General features: G+C 46.2%; 1 protein-coding gene across 1 annotated transcript in view; it reads right to left on the bottom strand.

Moving 5' to 3' along the window:
- Window positions 1-13843: 13843 nt before the first annotated feature.
- The window catches only part of LOC142576215 (uncharacterized), a 96810-nt gene continuing 90636 nt past the window's right edge, over window positions 13844-20017 (bottom strand). The window contains exons 2-3 of the mRNA XM_075686234.1: window positions 16870-17192; window positions 13844-14849 (exon numbers count right to left, since the gene is read on the bottom strand). Coding sequence (XP_075542349.1) covers window positions 14564-14849; window positions 16870-17192 — 609 coding nt within the window. The 3' untranslated portion in view covers window positions 13844-14563. The remainder of the gene's footprint in view (window positions 14850-16869; window positions 17193-20017) is intronic.

The raw sequence follows: 20017 nt of genomic DNA, 5'->3' as shown, positions 1-20017 counted from the left end.
CCAGGTTGGCTTGAAACCAAACTCGGGTTTCAGGCGGCAACACTCGCTGCACCAAATTGGAAGAGTTTTATTGCGAGTAAAACTCTACCGGCTTTGTGCAATACATATGCACGCACACAAAACGCACTCGCGCGCACACAAATATACGCACTCTCAAAGCGCAGACACAAAAGCACGCACGCGCACATTGATAAACACAATCAAGCACACATACATGCAGGCAGACACGCTATCACGTGCACGCACACACAGCGACCCACACAGAAACAAGCTCACAAAACACGTACGCACTAGACACACGCAAGCACGCCGGCCCATACAAACCGGCATGTACGCGCGCGCGCGCGCGCGCGCGCGCACACACACACACACACGCACGCACGCGCGCGCACACACACACACACACGCACGCACGCACACGAATCGAGCCGAGCGCGAGCACGCACACACGCACAGACAAAACGAGTCGAAAACATGCTAAAGGCGCCCGGCAAGCAGCAACAGCAGCACGCGACCGCATCAGGGAGAACCAATACCGCGCCAGTTCTTTCGAAAGGTGGCAAAGTCAGTCGTCCTTTTTCTACGCGACGCAAAAGTGGTCGACCACATTACAAGAAGCCACGCTGAACGCACAAAAGAATCACATCTACGAAGGTTCAAGCGCTGAGAAACAAAGCGTAACTATGCAGGCGCACCGCGCCCGATATAAGACGGGGCGCGATCGAGGTAGTTAACTTGCCCTACTAGGAGTGCAGCTGCTCTTGCTCTTACATTAGTGAATTATGCTACGAGATCACAGTAAGAAACTTCTAGAGCGAACAAAAACACGTAACCCACCAAAGAAATACCAAATAAATGGGCACTTGCCTGAAAATTCCCATTATGGCAGTACTACCGACCGCCGACACAGGGCACATTGCAACTGCTCGTCTCAGCGTCCGTGGATCCATCTTCCAGTGCGTACGAACGCTTTGCTTTGAAGCGGAGCACGAGTAATACACAAAGCACGGGCCACACCCTTTTCTACACCGCGCACAAAACTAATCACACGTGTAAAATTATTTCGCACAGCGCGAGACGCGAACGCATTTCATGTAGCGAGAGAATGCAATAATGGCGTAGCTTCCGCCTTCCCGTCCTGCCGCGCGCCGAAGTGACGGCATGTGACTGTACAGCGTCCTTCCGTCACTTTCGGTCGCTTTTCATTGGGCAGGGGGCGGCCGCGCAAATTGAACGTTTATTCTGACATGTTTGCTTGCTCGCATGGCCGCCTGTTTGCTGCTGCTTCGTTCTGGTCTCCAACTAGAGCGGTGAGGCGGGTAGTTGTTACTACGTTTTGTGCCGAGCATTTTTTTTTGGGGGGGGGGCGCAGTCTGTGCTGCATGACTGAGGGTACAGTACACAAATCGGGACCGTGAGCGAGACGATCGGCGCTCCTCTGCTGGTGCGATTAGATTATTTGCTGCGTCCGAACGAAGCAACCTTGCGAGGTCACAGTGTAGTTAAAGCGATATCCTGGCTCGATAAAGACCCTCACATCTTGGTCGTGCGACAGCGACGCGTAAGCATTCATGATGCGACTGAAGAATGTGTTTGTAAGAGCGTATGCTGTGGATAAGCAATTACAGCTTTGACGACACCAGCCCCTAATATATAGGCTGAGCCTTACAAACTGTGTCTGAGGATGCGCTTAGAAAGCAGACCAGTAGCTTAGTAAAACTCTGAGTAACTTAGGCAAGGTACGTGGAGATTCGGATTTGAGAACTTCCAGCGTGATCTCGCCGCTATACATGTCTTCGTTATGGCTTCACCAAGCAAATTGTGCGTTGATGCCATTGTACAGCAGAGGCTCGTCTAACAGCACGTCCCTGTTTGTTCAGCAATGTATCCACACAGCTTCTTTAATTTCGCCACTATTTGTTGGGCTTTTCAGGACACCGAAACATTCGTGCAGAATTGTGCAAGTTGCTCGCGCGTTTTCATTCTGCTATTGCAGTTTGCCTTAGAAGTGTTTAATTGCATGATAATATAATTGTGAGCACAAAATATAGTGATAATTAAATTGTAAGTGAAAGTGCGTACATTTTCTCAATTATACATTTTGGAGTGGCCGTCATGCCAGTAACATCAGAATCCTAGAAAAAGATCGACAGTCACTTAGGAATGCGAAAACTTAATGACTTCATGGATGTACACTTGCAATTATCACGTGACCGTGATACGTACTACATTGTCACGTGTCCTTTACAATTCTACCTTCATCTGCCGCAATCCACCTTGCTACAGTTTTACGAACCTTAACCGAATTTATTCCACCCTAATACACATTATTTACCCATAATTGCTCATAATTAACGTTGTTCTATTTCCTACCTTCTGTATCACTACTGACGTCATACAAGACGCTGATGACGTCACATTTTATTGCTTTATTATACATACTTTCAAGGCCTAGTACATACAACAGAAAGAAGGGGTGAAGGTATACAATATTTGCAGTGCAGGGCAAGAATAGAAAAATCAAACTCCAAGACACTTTGAACAGCGATGTTGAATTAGTGGTGTCACAAATTGAGACTGTGGAGGCGGAAAGGCGGTTCCATTCAGTGGCTGTTCTTGACAAAAAGGAAGAATGGCACATGAATTTTGTGTTGATGGTCCATGCGAGACGAGATATAACTTGGTGGGGTGAAACTATTTTCTTTAAGAGAAGGGTTAAAGTACCATATTCTATGAAAAATAGAGAGACGAAGGTACCTACGACGTAACCAAAGGTCAGGTTGACCTAGTGTTCTTTTCATGGACGTGACGCTAGAATGACGTGAATAATTTGAGAGAATAAAAGGGCGGCGCGGTTCTGAATGCTTTCAAGGGAAATGACAAGATTGGCATGAGCAGGGTCCCGTATGGATGGTTGTTGCGGAGAACGCCATCTTTCCTATCTGAAAGGCCATAAAATGCTTTCGCATTAAAAATGCAACACATACACACCTTGCTCAATGCGTGGACGTGTACACGTTACTTAGGTTTATGCATCAATGCGTTCAACACCCTTCAGTCGTTGATTTAACACCCTTCTTCTAGCAAAGTCGCACCTTATGTGGGGTATACACCCTTGTGATAGGGTGTATTGACCGGAAAGGGTGCTAAAAGGGTGTGAGCGCGGGTGTAAATGCAGAAAGCACCCCTCTTAACACCCATAAGGGTGTAAAGATGTTTAGTGTGTATCCGCTACGAATATGGCCCAGCGTTGCGGCAGTAGATCATCGCTGACAAGGTAAAATACGTATTTTCGTGCGTCCTCGCCTCTGTTAACTGTTTTTATTTCATTTACCAGGTCCTTCACGTGGTGGAATATAATGCTTCAGCAAAGATAAAGACATTTACCGGGTGGGAGACTGAAGAAGGCTGTGTTGATGACAATTTCGACTACTGCCCGCAAGGCTTAACCAAGGAGCTTTTTTAAACGAGTTCCATCAGTTGGAGCAATTTCGATGTGGCGGCGCTGCCCGCAGCCTGTAGCTTGCCGTAAAAGACGCCATTCGGCAGATACGTGCCATTGAAAAACATATTGGTTCCATCTTATGTGCAATGATGCGTCGTTCATTTATTACTGTTTCATGAACAATTGTTTGGGCCAAGTTTTGTTAAATAATTTGGCAAGAAGGCAGGGACAAAGATTGTATGAATATAATAATTGCAGTTTTAAAAGTGAGGGCAGACAACTTTGCCCATTGCAGTTTCGGTGTTTTAAAGCATTAGTGGGCAGCTGCCCCTAGCTCATGTTTAGCAGAATTTTCGAGCGTGCTTCGCTTTTTCATCTTGGGGATTAGCGGTGCATTTGCTGCCATGGCCGAGGTCGCGAACTCTGCTTCCCATGAAATATTGGCTGCTGGTCGATTTTCTGCCGCTGGCCAGGCACCAAGCTTACGGGTCTTCGTGGTCTGCTCTCACCACGTCAATCAACCGTTCTGAATAACCTCTAAAGGCAAACAAAAACAAAACTGGCACATCATGTATAATACGCTCGTGGTGTACTGAAGTTACATTGTATATGTTGGATTTGGACGATTCCTTGTTCATGGTATTTTTGTCTTCTTGTATTTTGTGCTCCGTGCTATTTTTCTCCCTTCTGGATCTCCCTCTCCACTTCTTGGATTACACCTCCTCCCCCGCCCTCCCCCCCTCACCGCCCGGGAAAATGAAATCCTGCGTACGTCACTCCTTCTACTACAAATCACTCTGCCCGTAAACAGAGTTGCTTGGAATATCAGACCAGCCGGCCAGGTGGCACTCTGCTGCTATTAGGTTTATTTGAATTACGAAGCCCACTTCATTAGGACAATAATAACCATAGTGTCGTAGCCATGGCACTACGGGTACGACATTCATTCGTAAAGAACTGGAAGGGGCAGCCTATGAATAATTGTGCACTCAATTTATCGTAGGGTTGGAGAAAACGGCTTTGTCTGCCCCTACTATATTTTTTCCAGGGGAGTCTTGTAGAGTGTCACTGTGTTGTCGAGCGCAATGCCGTACAATCACACATGTCATCATTCTCTCTCTAAAACTCTATTGCATTGCATGTTTGGCGTTTGCGCTACCTGCACTTCCAGTGGCAATATTCACTAATCGTCGTCCTCGCTTTATTTTCGGACCCAAATGCCGAGCATGAAGGGGAAAAATGCGGTGTCATCGTTTCATATATACCCAAGAGCACCGCCGACACGCAAAGTGTTCAACGTGGCCGGTCTGTATTTGGAATCTTACAACACGACAAGGTGGAACTCGCAGCTGCGAATGATGAGAAAGCTCGTCACTACTTTTTCCAGTCATCCAGGCCGAACAGAAACTGCACGCGTGCAAGAAGGCTAAGCTGTGAATATGAACTGAGGCTTCTGGCAGACTTAATTGAGCTTCTCTTCCCTGCAGAGGAAGCAATGGAGTTGCGGCAGAAAAGGCACGAGACAGCCAGGCTATTGCTTGCCGCGTTGCGAAATATCGAAGTTCACCTTGCGGAAATCTTAAGCGGAACCTCTAGCTCGGGTCCTCCTATCTAAGTACACGTAAAAGGAGAATTCGTTTTTCTCGGTAACCACGGCACCAAACTTGACGAGTTTTCTTGCATTTAAAAGAAAAACTTAAAATGTAGTGACTGTTACTTTCCGATATTGATTTAGTTGCCAATTTGTATTAAGCGAAAATCGAAAATTTTCAGGAAACGAAATTTCAAGTTTACAACTCCATAACTCAGCAGTCAAAAATGGTATCACCATTCTGTTAATAGCATTTCATAGTACATCTAAAGCGGACAGAATTGATTAGTTACCCATGAATGTCAAATACCTTGGTAATGTGGACATACAGCTTTTGCAGAACCCTTGTAGACAACGTAACAAGTTCACGTAATATATGAATTGACATATCGAATTTGTCCGCTTTGAATTATCTTATGGATACCGTTTACAGAACCGCGATATGTGTTCCTTATGGAGAGACATTAATTTGTAAACTTCATGCTTCTAATTTTTTTTAACTTTCGAATTTTTGGAAATTCTCTCAACAAAATTCAGACCTTAAATGGTAATTCCGCTTCCAACAGTCACTAGAATTTAGCTTTATCTCTCAAATGTAACAAATTTCATTAAAATCGGTCCGCGGGATACCTCCGAAAAACGATTTTGCGTTTTACATGTATTTGAATAGGCCGCGTCGGACTTGGGACCGAGCTAAAGCTTCTTCTTAGCACACTTCTATGCAAATAGGCGGCTAAAAGCCTACAGCGTAGCCTGGAGAAGCGGTTTGCAAGCAAGTGGGCTAACTCTGTTTTTTTTATAAGTGCCCTTCTAGACCCACGTTTTAAGTCTGCTTGGTGTTAAGCTGTAACAGCCAAGCAGATGAGTTTTCCTGTGCTGGGGAGGGGGCCTCTTTTGTTAGGGGAGGACAGCGCCTACAGCGTCGCGAATGCAGACCCCTAAGCAGGGCCAAGCAGTCTGATGTCAAAAACATAGGCCAAAATGAAAATGCCCACCTAGACAATATGCCTAGATCTATTGCAGGGGAAATTTCTCTTTACCTTACAGAGGGAACTCACGCAGACACGGTTACGCCCCAGATCTATTGGAAAGTGAACGCTAGCCGCTTTCGCTTGCTTTCCCGCCTCGCAAGAGCAGTTTTCATTGTCGATGCGACGTCAGCTGACGCGGTATGCCTCTTATCTACGGCATCCCTGATAACGACAGCTAATCGAAATCGGCGGTCAAGCACCTCTTTCGAGGAGCACATGTTTGTGAAGCGCAACACGTAGTTAGGTAGAAGGGAATTGTTTTATCTCACTCTTTGTTCTTTTTTTTATAGCGATAGCAAATATATGGACGCTCCAGGCGCGTTTCTGCTGCCGGCGTCGCTGTCGCCATGAGGTTCCGTATGAATGAAAGCGTGCGAGCGTGAGCCGGCGAACGCCGTTCCATGCGCAAGCGAGCAACAGGGCCCGGATGCGTGACCTGTCCTTTGGCGCGGGAGGCATGGGGTTGAGGCGAGGGAGGAGGCGCGTTCTTCTCCAGCGGCTGCTACGGTGTCCTCATCGCCCGCCGCTCCATACAGAGTGGACATGAAAACTGTTTAGAGCGCAAACACATGCAACCACAAAGTATAAGGGACAGGACACAAGCGCTGACTGTGACAGTCAGCGCTTGTGTCCTGTCCCTTATACTTTGTGGTTGCATGTGTTTGCGCTCTAAACAGTTTTCATGTCCAGTCAGCGCTTGTGTCCTGTCCCTTATACTTTGTGGTTGCATGTGTTTGCGCTCTAAACAGTTTTCATGTCAAGTATGCACCAACTCGCCCAGAAAGAAGTTTTAATAGAGTGGACACAACCGCGGCGTCCAATACGGCGTTGGCCACACGGATTGCGGACGCCGTAGCAGGCTCCTTTGGTGGACGCCGCGGGGACGCGTTGCCGGCGCTCGTTTGTCTTGTAAGCGGTCCGGCCACGTGGGTAAAGTGCGCGCCCGCGCGGGCCTTATGCAGCGATCTGCCATGTTTCAAGGGTACGCGTAGTGCCGGTAGCTTCGTATGCGCCGTGCTTTCGACGTTTCGTTCGCGCTGAGGCGAGACATGCACGATGGTCCATTCGCTCGCTACTGCCGCGATACCTTTTTCATTCGTTCTTTCAGGTAAAAGACATGTCACGTCCGCCGACCCTGATCACCGCAACTCTGAGAAATAAATGCGTTGTTTCGACGCTGCAGAAAGATTTACAAAATCGTACCTAAATGAAAAAAACATTTTTTCGGTGTTCGTTAAAACCACCTTTTCATTTCCTCGGCTCTTCTTTTCTCTTTTTACCTCGTTTTCGAACGGACTAAGCTAGAAGCTGCTTACGTCGGTGTCCGACTGCAGTCGGGCAGTTTGATCACGGCGCGCAGATCACGACCGACTGCATGTGTATCGAGGCGTGATGGAAAGTGATTGTGTACGTTGCAGCAACTGAACCGAGTCGACACGATCGCGATCGAAAGTACCGGTGTCACCGGGGTATGACTATGGAATGACACCCGTTTGCTATGATCCATTTGGCATATTCAGTCATACTGCTTTCGCATTGTAATCATGCAAGGATAAGTGACTGTCCGTTTTTATCCACAGTACCGTTTCGAAATTTTCGAGTGTTATATTCACTTGCTTCCATGTAAAGACAACAGCAGCCACACTGAAATCTCGCTCGATGTGTGCTCTGGGGGAACTCAGTGTTGTAACGTGCAAACACCTCGCGGCTATTATGGCTGGTCAACAACGCGATGCTCGCATTTGGGTCCTATCTGAAACGCAGTGTTTTATCGTTGCTGGGACTGAGAGAAGTCGCTCCCACTAGAGCCGACAAAAAGCGAAAGAATGTCCTAGCTCCAATCTACGCTGTGAAGGTGCTCGGCCAGCGAAGCTGTGGTAACACCTGATCCGACAGACCAATGTGACGTATCCTTCAGTTGGGTCCTGCCGAGCCTGAGCACGAAGCCATTCTGCATATTGACGTTGCTCTTCCTTTCGTCACTCATCGTATGCGCGCTGCTCATCGGACGTCCTAAATGTACGTGGCTTGCTTTGGGCAGGAACCGCTTCGCCGTGCGTAGCCTGAGCAGGACGCCGTTTTCGAAATCGACATTCCTGTTGCCGTCGCCGCTCATCGTGTTCACGCTGCTCTTCGGGAGTGCTAACTATGCGTGGCTTTCTATATCGCTATCAGAATACAAATAAAATCCCTTCCTAGGCGGGTTCTCCATTTACATATGTAAGTGTAGTCACGTCATTCTCTGCTTCGTTTGCTACTGTTGCCGCTTCCGGCAACAGCAATTTATTCAGCTATAATCTTTACCGAAAATGCTTGCGGCGAACACTGTGCGCGAAGCCGAGCTTTGTGGTTCTTTTTTTTCTTTCCCCCGCATAGCCCGTGCCACCGCTGCTGCGTAGGTGAGTGCCATCTGGTGTTGTTGCAAGGAACACAGCGGCGCGCGCCTCCAGCTGTGATTGGTTGAGTTTTTGCCCACGGACATGAGAAAGGCATTGACAGGTAGAGGTACACAGCTTCGCTATAAAAACTCATCCGCAGCTAATATTCTGGGGATAACGTCCCCAGTGGTCACATTTATAGGGCCGCGGCAGTACCGTTTGGAATCGTCAGCCAACCACCTCACGTATTGCTAAAAACGAGGAACTGAATACTGAACATACGGGTTTGCCTGTCTAAACATGCACAACCGCAAGGGTGATGCTTGGCTTGACAGCAGGCGTCCTACCGAATTTCTGCCTAAATTAGGCGCTCGAAGCAGCGTTTCCTGTTACATCTCCTTCACTAAATCAGGTAACTCGTTACATGTAGGTGGGACTGTAAGAACTAACTATAGTGTGTGTTATCAAAGAAATAAGGATACTGATCAATTACACTGTCGCACAAAAATAATGGTATTGACTTCAAGTAATTAAGTACTTGTACAAAAGTTAGCTTCGAGTCTGCACATTACCCAGGTTACGAGACGGCTAAATGGCAATGGCTTACCACGAGTCGCAACACATTCTTCAAGACGATGAGCAAAACAAGAACAATGTAAAAGCGGGAATCAACGTTTCGACAAGTGGACTTGTCTTTTTCAAGACAACATAAGCTTTCCTCGGCACAGTATACATAAGTAGGCTTCTTCTAAAGGGGAGAGGGGGTGAGACGGGTGCGTGAGGCAAATATTGAAGGTGTGTTAGCGGTAAGGGTGTAGAATTGAGAATGAAGAGGTGCCATCCACACGGCCGGTGACACGGCTCTGTGTCAGCTGGCGCGTCAACGGCCGCGTGCACAGCACTTTTCTATTACCTGCTTCGCTGGAGATCCGTGGGCTATCGTCTCTCTGAAAGAGATAATAAAAGGAGCGGCAGAAACGGTGCTGGTGAGAAAAAACTCAGTGCCCTTCTACCGTGTGAAGGATAGCCAGAGAAGCTGTGTGTGTGGTCCCCTTAATGCTGAACAGCGCCTCCGCCGCGGATCGGCCAGGCATTGGACTATCTTTGGGTTTGACCCACGTATGGGGATTGCTGATGCCCGTTTCACATGCACCATGGCTCGGCCCGGTATTGCACTTTCTTCGGGATCAGCCCACGTGTGGGAGTCCTTAAGGCTTGCGTCACCTCCGCCGCAGGTCGGCGCAACATTGCACTATCTTCGAGATCGGCCCACGTAATGACATTTTATTCTAGTAGGGCCACGCCAACCACGGCGCGTACTCGACGGCTCGAACGCACGTGGCGTCTCACGCGTACGCCGGAGGAGGTAGCTAGAGTTTTGGATCGACACGCAGACACGATGCTGGGGGAACTAGCCCTTAAGAGGAAACTTTAGCTCGGGTGCTCCTATCTAAATACACGTAAAAGGGGAATTAGTTTTTCTTGGCAACCACTGCACCAAATTTGACTAGGTTTGTTGCATTTAAAAGAAAAACTTGAAATCTAGTGACTGTTGGTGTCGAATGTTTGAGTTAGGTCGTCAATTCTTTATTAAAAAGTGGCAAAAATAAAAAAATTTCAAGAAACGAAACTATCAAGTTTACAACTCTGTAACTCACCAACGAAAAATGATAACACAATTCTGTGAATTGCATATAATACTAAATCTAAAGCTCCCTCTCCAATCTTGACTCGACATCATAAGCTCTGTCGAGAGCAACTTGCGGATAGTTTCCTTCTGCTAGTGCTGCTCTAAGATCAATTAGGGGATGTATATAATCGTTGTCTTCGCTGCAGATTCTTCTTATTTGTTTGGCTTGTCCGAATAAAATTCCTTGCTTGCATTGTTGCGGGTGATGACTGTTGTAGTCTAAACATTGCTATTTGTTCGGAAGCTTCCGGTACGGTGTCGTTCTCACTTTTCCGTTTTCTATGTAGATCGTGTCGAGGAAGTTGATTTGACTAGGAGAGTGATGAGCAGTAAATTTAATACTCGGGTGAAAGCAGATGAAATGGATAATTAAGTAGGTTAATACGCTTGTGCGTTGTTCCCATATTATAAATATGTTGTCAATGGTAACGCAGACAGGTGTGGGGTATTAAAGTGTAGGATTTTAACGGGTCTGGTTCAAGCTGTCTCATGAAAACGTTCGATAAGTGAGAGCGAATGGCATTCCCATGGTAGTGCCGATAGTTTGCAAGTAATGAATAGAATCGAATTCAATATAGTTGAAGGTGACGAATAACCTCAGTGATAGGTAAACTTCAGGAGCTTGCGGTTGGGGATTGACTGCGTGGGATTTCGATACGGCTTCAGTTCCTTCACTTATGGGTATGTTCGTGTAAAGGGCAGAGTCATCCGAAGTTAGTAGAATAGCACGGTCGGAAAGGATTTGGTTTGCGTTGATGCCGTCGATAATTTCAAAGAAGTGCGGCCTGTCTTAAACAAAAGATGGGAGGGTGGTGGGGATGTTTGATAGGCGGTGATTTAGGAATTTAGATAGTGATTCGATAGGGGTGTTGTTCTTATACATTATTGGCCCACGTGGTATTTCTGCTGTAAATATTTCTTCTACGGGAACCTTGTGTATTTTAGGAAGAAGTTAAAAGCGGCCTGCTTCTTTGTTCTTGAACATCATGAAGCGATATTGAGACTGCGTCATTTGTTCCCTGGTAGGAACTCCGCTATTGTGTTTTTCACAGTATTGCTGCAGTCTGAAGTTGCGTTAGAGTCGAGTTTTCTGCAATGGGGGGGGGGGGTTGCTAAGTTGTTAGGAGGCCTCATTTTTGTGCTCTTCTATAGGCCAGATTACGGTACTGCCACCTTTGCCTACTGGTTTTATTACAATATCATTTCTTTCCGCGAGTTCGTTAAGAATATTGTGCTGAGCGGGGGACAAACTTTTTCGTTTGCGACAATGCCACGTTGACTCTGGAATTTGCTTCGAGATTAGAGTTATGTATAAATCTAGGTCTGGACACTGTTAAGCTTCCGGTGTCCGCGTGATAGGTGACCGAAGAGAGTCTCTGTCCTGTTTTCCTACGTCTGGCATATTGAAAAAGAACTCCTTGATGCGCATGCGTCTTGAAAACTGCTTTTTCTTTGTTGAGTTCGTATTCGTTTACTTCGTTGTTCGTGGGATATAACGTTAGACCACATTTCAGGAGATCAACTTAATCGCGGCTTAGACCTTGGGATATGCCTAGCACCTTGCTGCAGTGCTCTCGATGCTCGCTTGTAACACTATCGGTGGAGCTATGTGCTGTAGGGTTTACATTATTTTTCTTGGGTGGATGTTCAGCTCTACTACCTTTGTGCTGGTAATTACGTATGTAGTAGATTTTTCTTCCTAGTTTCGACGAATTGTTCAAGTTATCTTTTCTCCAGTTCAGATAAATTTATGCTGTCGAGTTGTTTAGTAATTATCGTAAGTTGTTCTTTGCAGTGTTCTTCGAGAATATCAGTTAAAGAGAGTGACGCATTCTCTAGGACAGCATTCCACTTCAACAATAGCCTGGAGGGTAAAGAGTCGAGAGCACATCTAACCTTAATTCTTAGACCATTTGGGATTTTCCTCTATTTAATACAGCTAGTGTCATTTTTAAGGTGAAATCGGTCATTTGTTAGTATATGGCGGCGAGTTTTCCGGATTGGACGAAAGGGTGGTATTTGTTGTTGCGTGTGCTATCCGTAGTGCATGGTAATCATTTCTGTTTGGTTCAGGCAGACCTCCGGGGCGAAACATCTTCAGGTGGCGTATTTTTACGGTTTATTTTCTTGTCGAGGCCTGCACCGATGTCTGTCTGTGTATCTGCCTGCTTATTGGCGCATGTAGCTGTTTGCGTAAAGGCTTCACGGGTGGTTGTGGGCTTCCGTATGGGCGGGTGTTGCTCAGGTGGTGTTGGTTCAACGTCCGGCGTCTGCGTAGATGCTTCTTTGGCTCTAGCATTGGTCGAACGTGCGTACGAGCTGGTGTTCGAGATTTATCAGGCGTGTGTTTCTCTGTTGTAGTTAACTGGGACGGGCTTTTAATGGTGCTGTTGGTTGCGTCGATTTAAATGAGTTCCTGAGCCTGTGCTTGATGTTGTCACGAATTACCTTGACGCCATTAAAAATTGGGGTGTAGTCCGTCCACGGCGAGCAGAATGTCGGGGTGCTGGTATATTACAGCGTGTTGAATGACATCGACGTTATCGCGTTGGGTTCCAATGTTGAGACAGAAATCATTGAGCTTACGTGTCTCCAGTGCGTAAGCTAGGAGTGTCTCTTATTGTTGAATAAGTGGCCTGTGTTTGTTTTCGATCCTAGTAAGTACTGTTGTCAAGGTGATTTCTGCGTTTGGTCTGTTGGTGCGGAAATCGTTTATGAGCGTTTTGAGGGCCTTAATTGCGCTGCCACTGATGTCGTCGTTAAGATCATTAGTCCCGCAGTGAATCATGAAATGTGCGGTGCGCTGTGGTGCTGCGGCAATGAGGTCTCGGGTGGTTTATGTAGTGGCGCCACTCTTAAAGCTAATGTGTGTTGAGTGTTCGCTTGACAGCAAGTTTTCGTGAATGTACTTGTAGTGAATTAATGCTACGTGTGACAAGAAAACCATACGGAGCTCACTTTCTTCCTTCATTTTCCGTCGGTATATGAAGGAACAAGGTGAGCATTTCTAATTCAGCGTTAGAAATTTATTAATAATATTATAATTACATTTATTAATATTTATATCAGTGTATTAGAAACATTGCGTCACTGTATTTAACACTTTATTAGAAATTCCCCCCTTGTGAGGATTTATAATACAGTGTTCAGTCATTTTAAACACCTACTTAGTTCGGTACTGAAACAGCCGTACCGCGATCGCGTCGTAATATCTTTTCCGGCCGTCACCTTCCCCGAGAAGTCATTGTGGGCGTACCGTCCGCAATACCTGCACGTGTTTTACCCTAATATTTCCCTAAATTGCCCCATGACATGGCTGCAGAAGGTGTACAACGGGAGTTCATCTGACACGGATGTGCTGAATAGAGTGTCTGCTAACGTTGGCAAGCAGGATGCTTGACGCAAAGGAGTTTAGCAAGTACATGTATTTGTTACGTTTATTATTTAAGATCAGGTCTTGTAGATTTACCTTAGCATGCAGCATTGGTGGAAGTGCTGTTTTGTATTCATATTTGATTACATGAGGCTCTTTTATGCACCAGTGACCTGTTGCCAAGGCTTTGCAGTGGTTGGCAGGTACTGAAATAAACAGTAAACAACAACCGACAAAAGTCCGGACGTGAAGTCCCTGACTGACTTCAGGCCGGTTTTGGAGATTCACTGGAGCGGCAGCCGTTGATGGTGGATCGACAAGGACGGCAGCGTTGATGAGTGAGGCTCGACATATTTATTTACAAGCCTGTAGACAGACATCGCGCTGAACGAAGTGCATTACAAGTGTTTAAAATTGCTTCGCACAGTTCCGTAACCCATACTTTTCTCAACCTAAAGAAATGACCGATAGCTTCATAACAACCTCTAGCCATCAGAAATTAAAAGGTATCAACACAGAGGTAATCGCGCTTATTTGTATACGAGCACCTCTGCAGTGAGCCCGTCCTCAGTTGGTTTGAAGTGGTGGAGTTTCGCTAGTGCCAGTGCTGCTGAGAAGCGCATACATTCCAAAATACGCCTCTTACAACATGGAAATCGTATATAGTAGAGTAGTCCTGCACACATACAATAATTAAAACTGCTATATCAGTACCTTCTCTATGGTTCATTTGGAAGATAACAAAAAATAAACAGAAAAATGACGTCCAGCTGCCCATGGCGAGGGAACTATCAGTGGCCCTCATATCTAGGGGCGTACTGATCGCGTAATCCGAATTTTAGATTCCTGATCAACACAGTTGTCTTAAGTAATCAGGCTATATTTTTTTCGTTCTCAAACAATCACTTTGCTGGAGAAGTCTTTCTAAGCGTCCTAAATAGTCACAGAAGCATACAATGTGGTGGATGTGTCGCGGCGAGTTTCAATGTTTGGAAGATTGCCGTGGAGGTGGATTAAGTTTGGGCACAGGCTACAGGTTAAATATTGACTGGTGCTCAGTCCTCCATGATAGCTACACGCTTGTAGAAGCCCCCAAAACCTGTCCTGTCTATTTCGTCAAAGTTGCGCTTGCGAAATCCCTCGAAACCGGTCCGGTCGATCTCGTCAAAGTTGCGCTTGCGGAATTCCCCGAAGTCAGTTCTGTCGATTTCGTCGAAGTTCCGCTTGTAGAAGCCCGGCCATTCGGCGTGGCCGATTTCGTCGAAGTCGCCGTGGCCATAACCGCGCTTGTAAAGAACTGCCGGGTGGTCGCTGAACGTCAGCCCGTTCCGGTGGTCGAACCTGCGAGTCACAGTACCGTGGAGGGCAATGCACTATTAATCCTCCTTTGAAATAAGGTACGGCACCATACTCATCAAGGTTCTCACCTGGTGCACAAATATACCTCGACAAAGCACCCTGGACATTCAGCTTGAAGGATTTAGTATCATTAAGCAGTTACATAATTGCCTATTCCAAGTAATGAAGCGAAAAACGTATTTGTTTTTATTGTGAACTCGGTACCTCGAATTCACGGGCCACTTTCACTCGTACGAGTGAATATAAGCTTGGAATCTCTTCCTCAGCGTGTAAAAGTACGCTGCTCGCTACGCACAAGTTTTAAATTGCTGTTAGTGTTAGACAAGATAGATGATCCTGCAGATCCGACGCACATGCTGGAATGGATGTGAGGCTAAGTTTAAGCGTGGTGGGTAATTAAAAGCCATATGAGTAAGCGCGACGTGTACAAGTTGTTTTTTGTTCAATATGTATGTTTATGGCCTTAGAACGTCAGAAGATTAATTTCGTCCGAAGATTTAGCTTTGCGGCTACATCGTTCAGAAGTTATGCTTCAATGCAAAAAAAAAGAAATCAGGCAGATGCGCACAGTCAGACGCCGACCAAGCAATCTGGCTAAGGCTACGGTGGCGTATGATGCTTGTCGAGAGAAAAATTCAGCGCAAGAACCCGGGACAAACCACAAAGCGGCGAGACGAGCACTGGTCTTGTCTCTTCTTTTGTGGATAAACCACAAAGAAGAGACTTTCGTCTCTTCTTTGTGGTTTATCCTGCATGTTTGCACTGAATTTTACTCCTTAACGTACAATGCACGAACTATAGCATTAACCGAAGTTTTGTTGTCTAGAGAAAAGCGAGACAGGAGGTATGTACACAGATATGCGCAATCCATGTCTAAATACATCTAAAATTTCTATGGCCCTTCTAGCAAGAGTAGCACTAACCAGTTCTGGAGGATTGATCGACAAAGGGAACATGCCAAAAGGTACATACACAGTTGCCCAAGAATGGCGTAAATCAAACATAAGTAATTCTAAAATTGTCAAAGGAACCGGTCGGTACACTGCTGTCTTTCATTGAAAATGTGCGCGCTTTACTGATACTTACGTAAGTCAGCACATATGCACAGACTTCACATCGTGACTTCAGTTTCTTATTACGTAGAGCGCAGGCGCAATCAACCAATTTATATAACGTGGAATTGCGCGCGCCTGTGTTGGGCGACATAAAAAATGAAGCCCCAATTCAAAGTCCATGCACATATGCCGATTTAAATCGGTTTTCTGCCTTGTCAGGTGAGGTACCGGCCGACTCACGGAAAACATTAAACGGGTAGCCAAAGAAACATTCCCTTTAAAAGAGCTGGTTTAAATAATAAACGTGACTGGGTAGGTAAAGTATAATGGTCATCATCATCATCATCATCATCATCATCAGCCTAGTTACGCCCACTGCAGGGCAAAGGCCTCTCCCATACTTCAACTACCCCGGTCATGTACTAATTGTGGCCATGTTGTCCCTGCAAACGTCTTAATGTCATCCGCCCACCTAACTTTCTGCCGCCCCCTGCTACGCATCCCTTCCCTTGGAATCCAGTCCGTAACCCTTAGTGACCATCGGTTATCTTCCCTCCTCATTACATGTCCGGTCATGCCCATTTCTCTTTCTTGATTTCAACTAAGATGTCGTTTACCCGCGTTTGTTGCCTCACCCAATCTGCTCTTTTCTTATCCCTTAACGTCACACCCATCATTCTTCTTTCCATAGCTCGTTGCGTCGTCCTCAACTTCAGCAGAACCCTTTTCGTAAGCCTCCAGGTTTCTGCCCCATATGTGAGTACTGGTAACACACAGCTGTTATACACTTTCCTTTTGAGGGATAGTGGCAACCTGCTGTTCATGATTTGAGAATGCCTGCCAAACGCACCCCAGCATAGTGGTAAGGGTAAACAAACTCGAAAAGGCCAAGAGAGAGGGGCACAGAGAACGAGTTGGTGTAGAGTGCGTGCGCTGATGGTGCCTACGTTTTGTCCGCCAAGCGTCTCCGCATCAAATCGCCCACCATGCGCAGATGCACTTCGCCGCCAGTCTTGCCCAGGCCTCGTCCAGCTCCCGAATCGAGCGAATAGTAAGATAGTGCTCGTAGCACGTGTGGCAGCATCGGCGAGCGAAGAAACTCGGCGTTGCCGGCCGATCGCAGCGGCACGCCGCCGCTGAACTTGTCCAGTTGTCCACGGCCTCCAAGAGTGATGAGGTAATGGCCACTGTTCTGCTTGGCCAAACTTCGCGCCGCGTTGAAAAGCGACGAAGATGTTGGCCCGCTAACTGGCTCGTTACCACCAGCTCCCTGCAAAGTGTAATAGGATCCCGAAATTACACGAAAGGATCACTGCAGTGATCTTCTTTTTTTTGTACACAACACATGTGTGGTGTCCAATTAAGCAACAAGACTTGTGCTTCATCGTCATCATCAGCCTGATTACGCTCACTGCCGGGTGAAGGCCTCTCCCATACTTCTCCAACTACCCCGGTCATGTACTAATTGTGGCCATGTCGTCCCTGCAAACTTCTTAATCTCATCCGCCCACCTAATTTTCTGCCGCCTCCTGCTACGCTTCCCTTCCCTTGGAATACAGTCCATAAGCCTTAATGGCCACCGGTTATCATCCCTCCTCATTACATGTCCTGCCCATGCCCCCATTTCTTTTTCTTTATTTAAACTAAGATGTCATTAACGCGCGTTTTTTCCCTCACACAATCTGCTCTCTTCTTATCCCTTAACGTTACACCCATCATCCTTCTTTCCATAGCTACTTGCGTCGTCCTCAATTTAAGTAGAACCCTTTTCGTAAGCCTCTAGGTTTCCAGACTGTTAAACATTACTTTAGTTTTCTGCAAATTAATTTTCTGACCCACTCTTCTACTTTGCCTATCCAGGTCAGTAAGCATGCATTGCAATTGGTCCCCTAAGTTACAAAGCAAGGCAATATCATCAGCGAATCCGGAGTTGCTAAGGTATTCTCCATTAACTCTTATCCCCAATTCTTTCCAATCCAGGTCTCTGAATACCTCCTGTAAACGCGCTGCGCACAGCATTGGAGCGATCGTATCTCCCTGCCTGACGCCTTTCTTTATTTTGATTTCGTTGCTTTCTTTACCTAGGACTACGGTGCCTGTGGAAGACTACAGATATCATTAAGTATTATTACATACGGGTCGTCTACACCCTGATTCTGTAATGCCTCCATGAATGCTGAGGTTTCGACAGGATAAAACGCTTTCTCGTAATCAATGAAAACTATATATAAGGGTTGGTTATATTCCGCACATTTCTCTGTAACCTGATCGGTAGTGTGAATATGGTCTATTGTTGAGTAGGCTTTACGGAATACTGCCTGGTCCTTTGCTTGACAGAACTCTAAGGTGTTCCTCATTCTATTTGCGATTACCTTAGTAAATAGTTTGTAGGCAACGGACAGTAAGCTGATCGGTCTATAATTTTTCAAGTCTTTGGCGTCCCCTTTCTTATGGATTAGGATTATGTTAGCGTTCTACCAAGATTCCAGTACGCTCGAGGTCATGAGGCATTGCGTGTACAGGGTGGCCAGTTTTTCTAGAGCAATCTGCGCACCATCTTTCAACAAATCTGCTGTTATCTGATCCTCCGCAGCTGCCTTCCCCCTTTGCATCGCTCCCAATGCTTTCTTTACTTCTTCCGGCTTTACTTGTGGGATTTCAAATTCCTCTAGACTATTCTCTCTTCCATTATCGTCGTGGGTGCCACTGGTACTGTATAAATCTCTAGAGAACTCCCCAGCCACATGAACTATCTCATCCATATTAGTAATGATATTGCCGGCTTTGTCTCTTAACGCATACATCTGATTCTTGCCGATTCCTAGTTTCTTCTTCACTGCTTTTAGGCTTCCTCCGCTCCTGAGAGCATGTTCAATGCTACACATATTATACTTCCTTATGTCAGCTGTCTTACGCTTGTTGATTAACTTCGAAAGTTCTGCCAGTTCTATTCTAGCTGTAGGGTTAGAGGCTTTCATACATTGGCGTTTCTTGATCAGATCTTTCGTCTCCTGCGATAGCTTACTGGTATCCTGCCTAACGGAGTTATCACCGACTTATGTTGCGCACTCTTTAATGATGTACACAAGGTTGTCGTTCATTGCTTCAACACTAACGTCTTCTTCCTGAGTTAAAGCCGAATACCTCTTCTGTAGCTTGATCTGGAATTCCTCTATTTTCCCTCTTACCGCTAACTCATTCATTGGCTTCTTATGTACCAGTTTCTTCCGTTGCCTCCTCAGGTCTAGGCTAATTCGAGCTCTTACCATGTTATGGTCAATGCAGCGCACCTTGCCGAGCACGTCCACATCTTTTATGATGCCAGGGTTAGCGCAGTGTATAAAATCTATTTCATTTCTAGTCTCGCCATTCGGGCTCCTGCACGTTCACTTTCGGCTCTCCCGCTTGCGGACGAAGGTATTCATTATCCGCGTATTATTCTGTTCTGTGCTGACTTGTGCTGACAGGCAAATAAAAAAACCCAAAAAATTACGCAGAAACTCCTCTAGCAATTGTCTAAATATGCGTAAGTAATCTGCCACTCGCTCGCCTCCACTAAACCCGGTGTCGTTATCAATGTTTTGAAATTTGATCGGACCAGTATGAAAGACGGCGCTGCGGTCACAGGAACCATTATTAACCGCGGTCAACCATATTCAGGTGGTGTCTGCGTATGGCGCAGCCTAGCGGGCCCTATCTTGAAAGTTGACTGCGATGGGGACGCAGTGCTTCGAGGTCTGATAGCTTAGTGCACACTGTGTTGTCGCCGCTTAGCTCGTGTTTAAGCGAGAGGCAGAACGAAGTCGATTTGCTCGCTTCTGTGGTGCCCTATCTTGAAAGCGATCGTCTTAAGTGATGGAAGAATGGAGGGACGGGCCATTCCCTCGCTGGGGATGCGTAGAAATGCTTGCGCATTTAAAGCAAAACATGAAGAAAAAAGAAAAAGCACATTGAAAGGAAAAGATAGAGTGCGCAAGTAGCGACGGTAAATTAAATTAGAGCCGTGGCGTATAAGTCACGGACACAGGTCTTGTAATAACTAAAACATTTGTCCAGTAATCTATCGTAGTAACAGCTGTAAAACGTGCCGCAAAA

The sequence above is a fragment of the Dermacentor variabilis genome, chromosome 3, assembly GCF_050947875.1.
Source record: "Dermacentor variabilis isolate Ectoservices chromosome 3, ASM5094787v1, whole genome shotgun sequence".
Classification (NCBI taxonomy): domain Eukaryota; kingdom Metazoa; phylum Arthropoda; class Arachnida; order Ixodida; family Ixodidae; genus Dermacentor; species Dermacentor variabilis.
The sequence above is the reverse complement of the archived record's forward strand: the minus strand, read 5'-3'. Positions and strand labels throughout refer to the sequence as shown.